Here is a 14099-nt window from a genome sequence, read left to right as displayed (position 1 = left end):
TCTCCGGATGGCCGCAATGGCCGGAGCTGTGCTGATCCCAAGCCAGGAGCCAGGAGCTTCCTCTAGGTCTCCCACGTGGGTGCAGGGGCCCAAGTACTTGGGCCATTTTTTACTACTTTCCCAGGCCAGAGCTGGATTGGAAGTGGAGTAGCCGGATCTCGAACTGGTGCCCATATGGGATGCTGGTGCTTCAGGCCAGGACATTAACCCACTGCACCACAGCACAGGCCCCCTATATGGTATAATTTGAGCATCAAAAAGACTAATGGCTACAACAGATTGAAACACATCAAATTTGTTAAAATACATGATTCATAAAGATGTGTCTCCTTTGGATCATGCTCAGCAAGTAATATATCATTCTGAAAACTAGTAAATAGAGACATAATAAAGCATCTTTCTGTCTTTCCTGAAAGACTCATATCTTGATTTAGTAGGACAGTTGGTTAAGAAAAATTTCTCATAATAGAATTTCAGCTACCAAAAGGGAGAAGAAATGATAGAATTGGACTATCGCTATTTTGTAGCCCCTAATGAAAGTACCTTTGTGAGCATTAATAACTGCTTAAATCATTTAATCAAAAACTCCTAGATTTGGGAGAGCAGACATTTGGCACAGCAGTTAAGATGTGGCTTGGGGCTCCCTTAGCCCATATCAGAGTGCCTGGGTTCAAGTCCCCATTCCACTTCAAATTCCAGCTTCCTGCTTATTTACACCCTAGGAGACAGCAGGTATGTGCTCAAGTACTTTGGTTCTACCACCCATAGGCGACTTGGATTGAATTCCCTGCTCCCAACTTCTGCCTGGCCCAGCCCTTGGATCTTGTAGGCATTTGGGAAGTGAATCTGCAAGTGGAAGGAATCTCTCTCTGCCTTTCAAACAAACTAATAAATAAATGAGAATTTATAAAGAAAGAAAATGCAGCATGGGGATGCAGTTGACCAAATCTAGTGGTTGAGATAGTCAGTGAAGAGCTGGTTTTTCCACAATTTTTTTTTTAAGGGAAAAAAATATGGGGCCAGTGGCATAGTGCATAAAGCCACTGACTGTGATGAGTACTGGTTCAAGTCCTGGCTGGTCCACTTCTTATCCAGCTCCTTGCTGATGCACCTTGGAAAGCATCAGAAGATGACCCAAGTACTTGGGCCCCTGCCACCCAAATGAGAGACCCAGATGTAGCTCTTGGCTCCTGACTTTAGCCTGGTCCAGCCAAGGTCATTGTGGCCATTTGGGGAGCGAACCAGCATATGCGAGATTTCTCTCTCTGTCTCTTCTAAACTCTGTCTTTCAAATAAAATAAATTAATCTTTAAAAAAGAAAAAAATATGAGCAAGATTAACTTATAGATCAATTAAGATTTAAGACTGTATGGGGGCCGGCGCCGCGGCTCAATAGGCTAATCCTCCACCTAGCGGCGCCAGCACACCGGGTTCTAGTCCCGGTCGGGGCACCAGATTCTGTCCCGGTTGCCCCTCTTCCAGGCCAGCTCTCTGCTGTGGCCTGGGAGTGCAGTGCAGGTTGGCCCAAGTGCTTGGGCCCTGCACCCCATGGGAGACCAGGAGAAGCATCTGGCTCCTGCCTACGGATCAGTGCGGTGCGCCGGCCGCAGTGGCCATTGGAGGGTGAACCAATGGCAAAGGAAGACCTTTCTCTCTGTCTCTCTCTCTCCCTGTCCACTCTGCCTGTCAAAAAAAAAAAAAAAAAAAGACTGTATGGGGCCGGCACCGTGGCACAGTAGGTTAATCCTCTGCCTGCGGCACCAGCATCCCTAATGGGCACCGGTTCTAATCCTGGCTGCCCCTCTTCCAGTCCAGCTCTCTGGTGTGGCCTGAGAAAGCAGAAGATGGCCCAAGTCCTTGGGCGCCTCCACCCATGTGTGAGACCAGGAAGAAGCTCCTGGTTCTTGGCTTTGGATTGGCACAGCTCCGGCCATTGCGGCCATCTAGGGAGTGAACCAACGGAAGGAAGACCTTTCTCTGTCTCTCCTTCTCGCTATAACTCTACCTCTCAAATAAGTAAAAAATAATAATAAAAAAAGATTTAAGACTATAGACTTTTAAAATTATGTAGTCATCTACTTAAGACACATCAAGCAAATGTAATGATGAATTCTGGTTGCAACAAACCAATTGTGGAAAACATTTGAGACATTTGGTGAAATTTGCTGAATAGACGTTTGATATCCAAGAATTAGTGTTAAATTTTTTAGATATGGTTGTGGTCTTCAAATGCTTTCAACTCTTCAGGATACACAAAGATGCTTCCAACTGTTCATAGAAATTTTGCTTTTTTTTTTTTTTTTTTTTTGACAGAGTTAGTGAGAGAGACAGAGAGAAAGGTCTTCCTTCCGTTGGTTCACTCCACAAATGGCCACTACCGCTGGAGCTACACCAATCTGAAGCCAGGAGCCAGGTGCTTCTCCTGGTCTCCCATGCGGGTGCAGGGCCCAAGCACTTGGGCATCCTCCACTGCCTTCCCAGGCCACAGCAGAGAGCTGGACTGGAAGAGGAGCAGCCGGGACTAGAACCAGCGCCCATATGGGATGCCAGTGCCATAGGCGGAGGATTAGCCAAGTGAGCCACGGCGCCAGCCCCTGCATTATCTTTTCTTTTTTTCTTTTTTTTATTTTTTTGACAGGCAGAGAGGACAGTGAGAGAGAGAGACAGAGAGAAAGGTCTTCCTTTGCTGTTGGTTCACCCTCCAATGGCCGCCGCGGCCGGTGCGCTGCGGCCGGCGCACCGTGCTGATCCGATGGCAGGAGCCAGGTGTTTATCCTGGTCTCCCATGGGGCTGCATTATCTTTTTTTTTTTTTTTAACTTTTATTTAATGAATATAAATTTCCAAAGTACGACTTATGGATTACAATGGCTTCCCCCCCATACCGTCCCTCCCACCCGCAACCCTCCCCTTTCCCACTCCCTCTCCCCTTCCATTCACATCAAGATTCATTTTCGATTATCTTAATATACAGAAGATCAGCTTAGTATACATTAAGTAAGGATTCCAACAGTTTGCTCCCACACAGAAACATAAAGTGAAAAATAATAGATGATTTTTTTTTAATGATGATGAAATCAGATCAGACCTATTGTTATGTTTAATCCCAGTGAGAGTCAAGTTGGGAATTGATAATTTCTTTTTTTTTTTTTTTTTTTTTTTCAGAAGATCAGTTTAGTATGCATTAAGTAAAGATTTCAACAGTTTGCACTCCCATAGAAACACAAAGTGAAATATATTGTTTGAGTACTCATTATAGCATTAAATCTCAATGCATTATCTTTTAATATCGTTTTCCCATGAGCTTTCTGAAGCACGGAGAGGATAAAGTGACATAGGATTTGTTTCAGAGGAATCTTGGGTGTGAAAAGGACTAAGTGTCCAATCTTGGTTTAGCTGTAACCCCCATGTGTCAGTAAATGTTGAGGCTATGAATATGATGTGGTGCATACATGGGCATTAATTACGCTGTTTTTTACTTTAAATGTATTTTTAAAACTTTTGTTATGGGGGCCAGTGCAGTGGCTCACTTGGTTAATCCTCCGCCTGTGGCACCAGCTTCCCATACGGGCACTGGATTCTGTCCTGGTTGCTCCTCCTCCAGTCCAGCTCTCTGCTGTGGCCTGGGAAGGCAGTGGAGGATGCCCAAGTGCTTGGGCCCTGTACCCGCATGGGAGACCAGGAGAAGCACCTGGCTCCTGGCTTCGGTTTGGCACAGCGCTGGCCGTGGTGGCCGTTTGTGGAGTGAACCAACGGAAGGAAGACCTTTCTCTCTGTCTTGCTCTCTCTCTCTCTCAGTCTAACTCTATCTGTCAAATAAATTAAAAAAAAAAAAAAACAACACTTTTGTTATGGTAATTTTCAAGGCAAGGGAAAATGATTAATTGAATAAAGCACTAACAACTTTACTTTTAATAATGAAAGCTTATTTATATCATTTACAGGTTGTAAACCAATGTTGTAAGGCTTCAACTTCAGAGATCACAGAAAAATTAAGTGGATATAAAGCAGCTAATGAGAATCATCGTAATACTTTTCTGGGTCAGATAACTACTGATGAAGAAAGATTGATAGGACAAAATATAGAACTTAATGAAACTATAAAAATTGGTTTGAATAAGCTTAATTGTTTCCTGCAGCAGGATCTGAAACTGGATATTCCAACAGGTATTTAGAAGAAATTTAAAGGTTTTTTGACATTGAATTCAAATTCAATCCTAGTCAGCATCAAATGTGCAGATGAGCAAGGCCCTGCCACAGAGTGATAGGAATTTACCATCAAAATGTAATCAATTCAAATAAGGAAAAATTGGGGCCTCCAAATAATTTTAATCAGACATTATGTGTCATGATATGGTCATGACATTAGCTCCTAACAATCTGGGCATCACAATTCAGTAAAATGTCACATTTAGGGAACTGGCCTTGTTAAGAAAAAACACTTTAAAAAAAAAAATAAAAGCAAGCAACCATCTACCTATCAGTGTTTCTAAAAGGACATTTTAATATCAAAATTATTAGAGGAATATAATTGAATAAGTCTAATTCAATGCAGAGTTCACTGTGCGTTGTGTTAAGTGTCCCTCACATTTTGGCTTGTATATTACCATTTAGGAATCACCATTTTGAGAAATCAGTGTCAGCTTTAATGATTTAGGGAGGCCTTCATGGAAGAAGGCGTAATAAGCTATTTTACATAGGATGAATAACTGAGTTATTTACTGGATCATAGTAATTAAGTAATTGTCACACATCCTGAAAATTCACTAAAAATCATTGTGCACTTAAAATGAATGCACTTTGTAGTATATAAATTTTATTTATTTTTAAAGCAGTTATAACAGGAGATAGTGCTAGAGCATTTTCATTTGTTTACTCCAAGAGACTTTTTTTTTTTTTTTTTTTTTTTTGACAGGCAGAGTGGACAGTGAGAAAGAGAGACAGAGAGAAAGGTCTTCCTTTGCCGTTGGTTCACCCTCCAATGGCCGCTGTGGCCGGCGTGCTGCAGGCGACACACCGTGCTGATCTGAAGGCAGGAGCCAGGTGCTTCTCCTGGTCTCCCATGGGGTGCAGGGCCCAAGCACTTGGGCCAACCTGCACTGCACTCCTGGGCCACAGCAGAGAGCTGGCCTGGAAGAGGGGCAACCGGGACAGAATCCAGTGCCCCGACTGGGACTAGAACCCGGTGTGCCGGCACCGCAAGGTGGAGGATTAGCCTAGTGAGCCGCGGCGCCGGCCCCCAAGAGACTTATTGATTGTCAATTTTTCATTGAATAGAAATGTAAATGCTAAATGAAAAGGCAAATTCCTTTGTAAGCTGTGAGAGTGTGAATTCACTATAAGAAATGTAACTGGTTAATATTTAACTGCCACACCAAATTTTTACTCCAGTCAAAGTGATCATGCTGGGAAAACAGTTCCCTTATTTACAGCAATGCTGCCACTTCTCAGAACAGCCTTTAACTCCTTTTTGAGTCTACAACACATCTGTTGTATATCTCTAGAAATGGAAAACTTCATTTTAAGATCATTTGTCACATGAGAAAATACTAGTTGAAACAGTATGTGCCTGACAGGTGGCAAGGCTGATTCTCATATATGGCAAGTCCATTTATTTTTGGAAGACAAGACTCATCTGGAAGTATAAATTTTAGCATTTAAAAAATATATTGTAGGGGCCGGTGCTGTGGCACAGCGGGTTAAAGCCCTGGCTTGCACCACTGGCATCCCATATGGGCACCAGTTCGAGTCTTGGCTGCTCCACTTCCAATCCAGCTCTCCGCTATGGCCTGGGAAAGCAGTAGAAGATGGCCCACGTCCTTGGGCCCCTGCGTCTGCGTGGGAGACCCAGAAGAAGCTCCTGGCTCCTGGCTTTGGATCTGCGCAGCTAAGACTGTTGCGGCCAATTGAGGAGTGAACCAGTGGATAGAAGACCTCTCTCTCTTTTTCTCTCTGCCTCTCCTCTCTCTGTGTAACTCTGACTTTCAAGTAAATAAATAAATCTTTTTTTAAAAGTGCTTAATATATATATATTTTAAACTTCAATTTTTTCCATATCTCACATCCATTAAAGGTACGACGCCACAGAGGAAGACTTACTCGTACCCATCGACACTGGTGAGAACTGAGCCGCGGGCACAGCTCCTTGATCAGCTGCACAGCAAACAGCCGGAGCTGTTCATGATGGTCAACTGCTCAGAAGACAACAGAGAGACTAGTCAGGTAAAAATGAAGGCATCGTAATTTTAGAAAAAAAATTTTTTTTTTATTTAGTTGAAAGAGTTACAGAAAGAAGAGGAAAGATAGAGAGAGAGAGAGATCTTCCATTCATTGGTTCATTCGCCAAATGGCTACAACGGCCGGGGCTGGGCCAGGCCAAAGCCAGAAGCCTGGAGTTTGTTACCGGTCTGCCGTCTGTGGGTACAGAGACGCAAGCCTTTGGGCCATCCTCTGCTGCTGCTTTTCCTGGCACATTAGCAGGGAGCCAGTTTGCAAGTGGAACAGCTGGGTCTCAAACCGGTGCCTACATGGGTTGCTGGCATCGCAGGCAGAGGCTTTACCCACTATGCCACAGTGCAGCCCCTCACATAAGCTCCTGATGTGGTAGAGTTCACATGAAGAATTTGTCTAATCCTACCCTGCGTCTCATTAATGAGTGTTGGCTGACCCCTAAGCCTATTTCTTTTAATCTTTTTTTTTTTAATTTATTTATTTATTTATTTTTTTTTTTTATTTTTTTGACAGGCAGAGTGGACAGTGAGAGAGAGAGAGACAGAGAGAAAGGTCTTCCTTTGCCGTTGGTTCACCCTCCAATGGCTGCCGCGGCCGGCACGCTGTGGCCAGCACAAGCGCTGATCCGATGGCAGGGCCAGGTACTTATCCTGGTCTCCCATGGGGTGCAGGGCCCAAGCACCTGAGCCATCCTCCACTGCACTCCCTGGCCACAGCAGAGGGCTGGCCTGGAAGAGGGGCAACCCGGACAGAATCCGGTGCCCCGACCAGGACTAGAACCCGGTGTGCTGGCGCCACTAGGCAGAGGATTAGCCTACTGAGCTGCGGCGCCGGCCTCTTTTAATCTTTTCAGTTTTTGAATTACACCAGTAGGTAATAATAATAGGCACAATATAATAATATGTGCCAGACACAGTTTTAAGCACTTTATGTATTTGTACACTGATGGCTGTCAATTTGTACACTGATGATGCTAGGATCATCCCCATTTTATAGATGAGGAACCATTTTAGTGACTGCTCAGGTCATGAAGACAAGGGGGAGTTAGAACCTGGATATTGACACCTACGATCTGTAACTATAGAAATTACAGAAAAGTTTGAAATTAAAAAGCAGCAAAGAAGCAAATAAACTGTGAGTCTATTAATTCTGATGTTACCACTTTTAACATTTTATCATAGGGGTCATATCATATAAAAGTGTAACAGGGATTAGTTTTATTATTTTGTTGAACCTTGACTTATACACTGAACATTGTGTTATTTGAAAAGAAATAAACTTCCTTTCTGTGATGACTTTTAAGCACTTGGGCTTAATGACTTATCCAGCTTCTTAATTACAGGTCACAGATGAAGAAAAGACACTCCTGGGGCAACACGCTGAAGAGCCTGTGGGCCAGGAGCCACCTGTGGATGCCAGTGTGCTTTGTCCTTCAAGGGGCGGGGTTCCGTTTTTCCAGGTACCTCATCACATCGTATCTTATAACCCTTCTACTCTGGATGTAAATCTCGCATTCATGATTTAACATAAAGGCCTTACTCTTCACAAATAGAATCACAAAAAAATTTTGGCTACTCTGGGATGCCTTGTCTTTGCCTATATTTATACAACTCTGATACTGATGAGGGATTTTCTATAGGATAAATAAAGGTAAAATTTGACTTTGTCTACACCCCTAGCTGGTAATCCTTAGCAACTATATTTATCCCCTTTATGCTTCCTATCATATATTCAGAATGAATACCGAGAGCAGTCACTTCTGTCTTCCCTCTACCACTGACTTGGAAATGCTGGGGTCTATCTTTGCCCATCAGACCTTTTTTTTTTTTTTTTTTTTTTTTTTGACAGGCAGGGTTAGACAGAGAGAGAGAGAGAGAAAGGTCTTCCTTCCATTGGTTCACTCCCCTAATGGTTGTTATGGCTGGCAAGCAGCACCGATCTGAAGCCAGGAGCCAGGTGCTTCTCCTGGTCTCCCATGGGGTATAGGGCCCAAGCACTTGGGCCATCCTCCACTGCACTCCTGGGCCACAGCAGAGAGCTGGCCTGGAAGAGGGGCAACCGGGACAGAATCCGGCGCCCCGACCGGGACTAGAACCCGGTGTGCCGGCGCCGCTAGGTGGAGGATTAGCCTATTGAGCTGCAGTGCTGGCCCCATTAGATTTTGAAGATTAGGATTTCAAAGGAGGAGACATGGAAGGCCTGTTGGATTACATTTGTGATTTCTCTGGCCTGAGGTTAACTGTTGCTGTGTTTCCTGAGTTCCTTGTCTGCTCTGATCCTAGGCAATTAAGTCCTGTCATTTCTCCTCCTCGCTGTTCAACACTGCTGGGAACGTGATACTGTGAACTGCTTAGCATCTTCCCTCTCTTTTGAAGCCAGGTGCTGGGAAATCCATCCCCCATGGATGGCAGGGGCTCAAGTACTTGAGCCATCATCTGTTGCCTTCCCAAGTACATTTGCAGGAAGCTAGATCAGAAGTGAATTAACCTGGACTGGAACCAGGCACTCCAGTATTGCTATAGGCATCCCAGGCAGTGGCTCAATCTGCTTTGCCACAACACATGCCATTCTTTCAGGTTTTTTTTATCCCTTTCTTCTATCTTACCAAGTTAGGAAAAGGAGAAAAGAGGACCTTAGTTACCCACTTAATCCCCTGTAAGAAATCTGTTCTTACTATTGTTTGTGGCATCTTTGCAGGCTAGGCTTTGTGACTCAGCTATGGCAAGGAAGTATGTATAGTACCAGAAAGGATTTGGGATTGGGTTTTGGACCTTCAGATCTTCTCTGTCATAGCAGCAATATGGGAAATTTGCTGGGTTTAAAACTCAAGATGATATGGAAATTTTCTCTGGGTCTAAAACTTTATAATTAGTTTTTTAAAGATTTATTTGTTTTTGTGTAAGATTTATTTACTTATTTGAAAGGCAAAGTAACAGAGAGAGAGAATGAGAGAGAGAGAGATTCCATTTGCTGGCTCATTCCTCAAATGACTGAAATGGCCAGGGCTGAGCCACGCCAAAGCCAGGAGCCTGGAATGCTGGAATGCCATGTGGACCTCCTACATGGGTAGCAGGGGCCCAGGTACATGGGTCACCTTCTACTGCTTTCTCAGATGCATTAGCAGGGAGCTGGATCTCAAGTGGAACAACTGGGACTTGAATGGGTATTCTGATCTCATTTGGGATGCCAGTGTCACAAATGGCTGCTTAACTTGCCCACAATGCTGGCCCTGCACCTGAAACCTTACAAGTTGTTTATGATTTTTCTCGGCACTGAAAAGACAGTATACATTGAAAGTCACCTCCTCATTGGAATATTCCAATGAAATATATTTCTCAAATGAGTGACATAAGTTTCAAAAATAAGAAAAAATGTGCGGGCATTGTAGTGTTACATATTAAGCTGCTGCTTGAGACACTGGCATCCTATATCTGAATGCCAGTTTGAGTCCCAGCTACTCTGCTTCCAGTCCAGCTCCCTGCTAACACGCTGGGGAAGCAGGGGATGATGGCTCAAGTTTCTTTCATCCATATGCGAGACCCAGATGGGGTTCCTGGCTCCTGGCTTCAGCTTGACCCAGCCATAGCTATTGTGGCCATTTGGGAAATGAACCAACAGATGGGAAATCTTGTTCTCGCTCTCTCTCTGTCATTCTGCCTTTTGAATAAATAAAAAAATTTAAAGAAAAGTATAGTAAGGTAGCCTATATACCAGCTGCTCTGCTTAAAACAGAATGGGCTTTTTCCTGATGACAAAGTTTTGTTCCCCTGGAGTGGGGTGGCTCAGCAGCACTGTTGACATGTAGGCTGGTGAATTCTTTGCTGTGATGCACTGTCCTGGGTTGCAGGGTGTTCAGCAGCATCCATGGCTTCTACTTACTGGAAGCAGTAGCTCTCCCTAGCAGTAACAACCAAAAACGCCCCCTGACATTGCCAAATGTCCCCTGCGGGGCAGGATTGCTTCCTGTCGACAACCACTACCTTATCGTGAAAGCTGTGATTATGTCTTAGAAAAAAACACAGGAAATTAATGTTTCTTTCACCCTATTTCTTCTAAGTGGTAAAACAAAACATTCACCTTTACTTGCCAAATAGCTTATTTGCCTAAATTTATGCTGAACCTTTTCTGAAATTTTCTACGCTTAAGTGTTCTTATCTATAACTCTGAAAATTTGAAAATAGAGTAAGCTAATGTGCATCAAATATTACATTATATTAACTTAATTTCTTCCTTTAAATCCACAGCATAAAAAGTCCCATGGAAAAGACAAAGAAAACAAGGGCATTAACCCAGTGGAGAGATCTAAGGTGGAAGAAACTACAGAGTACTCTGTCACAAAGAGTAGATTACCTCTACGAGCCCAGATAAATCTTTAATTAATTTGAGGGTCAAAAATTTTATTTTTAAGAAAAATTTAAAATAAAACCTGAAGCCCTAGACCTTGAGCCTTGTGTATAGATTTTAAAAGAACAGAATATATCAAGGCAGTACTGTAAAATATTTTGAATTTAAGTCTGCCCTTCCATTTTTTGGGGTCTTCCCTGTGTATTAAGTTGGGTTGCATTTGGGATTTGCATTGACTAAATACAAGTTTATGTTGTTAGCTTTTCATATAAAGTAACTCTTTTATAAAACAGATGGAAAGGTTTTTTATATATTATTAAATAGTGAGTTTCAGGGACTGTATTGCTCTTCCAGGCTTGAGCTTACACAGGTAATATCACCGATACTTGACCTTGGAGAGGACCATCTCTTTTCTTGCTATGACTGAATTAAGTATGTATATTCTTACCTCCTCCTTAGACTTTCTTATTTTGCCTTCTGAGCTCACTTTCTCCCTTTTTGTCATTACCCCATTTATAGAACTATAAAAAGGTATCCTTTCTTATTATGAAAAAGTCAGACTTTTGTCAAGAAACCTTTGATGTTTTTCAGTGGTTATCTCTAAAATTGTGTACAATAAATATTAGCCTGGGAGTGTCCCTTTTTTCAGTACTTTGAATTTGTTTTCCACTGGCTGTGAAAGCCATTCCTTTATGACACTTAACACATTAGCCTCCCCAGAGTTCACAAAAAGCCAGCTTCTCCAGAACATAGACTGCTGTTAGGGAGAACTTCCTGGAGCGCTCATCAACGGTACAGGGTCGCCAGGCTAAAGTCTATGTCTTTTGGAGAAGGTCACAGTGATTTAAGGACGTTTTGAAACTTACCAATTATGACTATAATTTATATTCTTTACTGGATGAGGGTTTTTTTTTTTATTCTTTGTATATAATAAAATTTGTATATAAATTTTTCTCTTGCAATTGTAACTCTTGGAAAGTCCCTGGCATTTTTGATCAGGCATGTATAGTTCTGGAAGTAGAGGTGTTTCGGCAAAAAGAACCAGAGCACTTAGAAGGAATATGTGCAGAGAATAAATTTTGTGTCTACTTGAGGTTTAATGTATACATTTTAGAGAGAGTTTACTTTAATAGCTAGGTAAAACCAAACCCAACTGGAGAATTAGCAGATATGCTACTTGAAGGAACTAAATTTACCTTACAAAAGTACTAATTTTCTTAATGAAAGTAATGTATAAAATTTCTCTGCAAACATGTCAACATAACTATGGACAATATCTAATAAAGTGCCCTTGGTGGATCCTGATTAATAAATATGGTTTCCTCATTGTGCTTGCACCGTAATTTCTTACATTGCATGGTTATGTCTACAGAGGTCTACAAGCTGCACTAACACTCCGGAAGCAGACTTCTGCCCAGTGCCGCCAAAGCAAAGGCATTGCTAAACATCCCAGGCTTGCAGTTGCACCTGTGGGTGTACCTTAGGTGTTAGGTCAGTGAGAAACAGACCCACCACCACACAGCCTGAAGTCCAGCCCTGCGTCATCTCATTCTTTGTTTTATTTATTTTTAAAGATTTATTTTATTTATTCATTTATTTACTTGAAAGTCAGAGTTAGGGAGAGTCAGAGAGAGAGAGAGAGATCTTCCATCTTCTGGTTCACTCCTCAGATGACCAGAGCTGGGCAAGGCTGAATCCGGGAACCAGGAGCTTCATCCAGGTCTCCCACATGGGTGCTAGGGGCCCAAACACTTGGGGCCATCCTCTGCTGCTTGCTGTGACATCAACCGGCGTCACAGGTGGCGACTTTACTCGCTACACTGTAGTACTGGCCCCTGCCTCACTGTTTTTAGGGAATATAACAAACTTGCTGCTTGTCAGAAGCAAAAAATAAATCTTTAAGAACTTTAATTTCCAGAGCTGTAAATTAGCTCTAAAATGTTCATGCACCAAGAGTGGCATCAGCAAAAATGGCAGAATAGGTAAAGGATCTGCTCCTCTATAAAGAAGCATGGAAAAATCAAGCAAAAAGCTTCAGCAACAACTATGAGGGTTTACTGCCAGGAAGCATGTGCTGAATCAAGAACGAGACCATCTAAAAGCAGCGGGAAGCTGTTCTGCATGCCCCTTCCCTCCCCGTCCCCAGCTCAGTCCTGAGGACGGCAGCTGACATTCTCAGCACGGGTCATTGGTCCCCAGTTCCTAGGCAGCAGGCAGACCTTGTTCTCAAGATTGCCTGTCCGACACAAGGTACCTGCTTCTGTTTCGTTTAACTTAGAACTCAAGGTAGAAACATGGTGGACATGTCTCACAAATAACTGAAGACAGGAGCAACCAGCTGCCATGTGGACCAATACTTACGGTTGAGGTAAACGGGAGTGGCTAAAGCCTTGAAGGGAAAGCAGTGAATAGAGTGTATTTCATTTTTACTTTATTTTTTTAAGATTGATTTATTTATTTGAAAGAGTGGTGGAGAGAAAGAGGGATCTTCCATTTCCTGGTTCATTCTTCAAATGGTTTCAATGCTTAGAATGGTTGAGGTGGAAGTCAGCAGTCCCCAAACCTCCAATCCATGTGGGTGGCATCTGCCACTGCTTTCCCAGGAGACATTGGCAGGGAGCTGGATCAGAAGCAGAGCAGTGGGGACTTGGACTAGGATTTCCATATGGGACGCTGGTGTGGAAAGCAACTGGCTCCTGAAATCGGGTTGTTCAGAAGCACTGATATAAGGCATATGCCCAGGGAAGGTTGCATACTCAGACAAGTCCTGAGGCTCAGCCCAAGCAGGCCATTTAAAATGGCCTGTTTGTGTGTTGAAGGAGGCTCCAAACAGCCAATCTGCAAACGTGAGTTTTCTTGTTTTATCTGTTTCATGTTTGGTGGCTGTTATTCAAGGAAATCTGTCAACACATTAGCTAAACATATACCAAAGAAGAACTTTAGAGACCACATAAGCCAGAGTAGACTTTACAAAAAGAATGTAGGTAAAGTGGTTAAGCAAATCACCATAGCCTATAGCAACCAACGAAAGCAAATCCTAAGGAGTGAAGGATCTGATTTCAGAGATACCACAGAATAACATTCAAACTGTCCAGTTTTTCATTGAAAAAAAAAAAAAAAAACAAACTCTGAAGCATGCAAAGCATGACCATTCACAGAAGAAACTGACATAAACTGTCTCTGAGAAAGGATAGACATTGGACTTAAAATTTTTAAATCAACTGTCTCAGATATGCTCAAGAGCTAAAAAAGTCCAAAGAAACAATGTCTCAGGGCTGGTGTTGTGCACTGGGTTCAGCTGCCACCTAGGGTGCCGGCATCCCTATGGGCGCTGGTTCAAGTCCCAGCTGCTCCACTTCAGGTCCCAGCTCCCTGCTAATGTGTCTGGGAAAGCAGAAGATGGCCCAAGTGTTTGGGCCACTGCCATTCATGTGGGAGACCTGGATGTTAGAGAGTGAACTGGCAAATGGAAGATCTCTGTCTCTCTCCCTCTCTCTGTAACTGCCTTTCAAATAAATAAATCTT

The 14099-nt window shown here is 43.0% G+C and overlaps 1 protein-coding gene across 1 annotated transcript in view; it reads left to right on the top strand.

Moving 5' to 3' along the window:
* Nucleotides 1–11887, top strand: part of KIF11 (kinesin family member 11) — a 61184-nt gene extending 49297 nt beyond the window's left edge. Inside the window, exons 19-22 of the mRNA XM_002718383.5 lie at nt 3944–4166; nt 6073–6221; nt 7573–7689; nt 10475–11887. Coding sequence (XP_002718429.2) covers nt 3944–4166; nt 6073–6221; nt 7573–7689; nt 10475–10606 — 621 coding nt within the window. The 3' untranslated portion in view covers nt 10607–11887. The remainder of the gene's footprint in view (nt 1–3943; nt 4167–6072; nt 6222–7572; nt 7690–10474) is intronic.
* The last annotated feature ends 2212 nt before the right edge of the window (nt 11888–14099 follow it).

This window comes from Oryctolagus cuniculus, chromosome 15 (assembly GCF_964237555.1).
Source record: "Oryctolagus cuniculus chromosome 15, mOryCun1.1, whole genome shotgun sequence".
NCBI classification, from domain to species: Eukaryota; Metazoa; Chordata; class Mammalia; order Lagomorpha; family Leporidae; genus Oryctolagus; species Oryctolagus cuniculus.
Note: the sequence above shows the minus strand (reverse complement) of the source record. Positions and strands in the feature narration are given on the sequence as shown.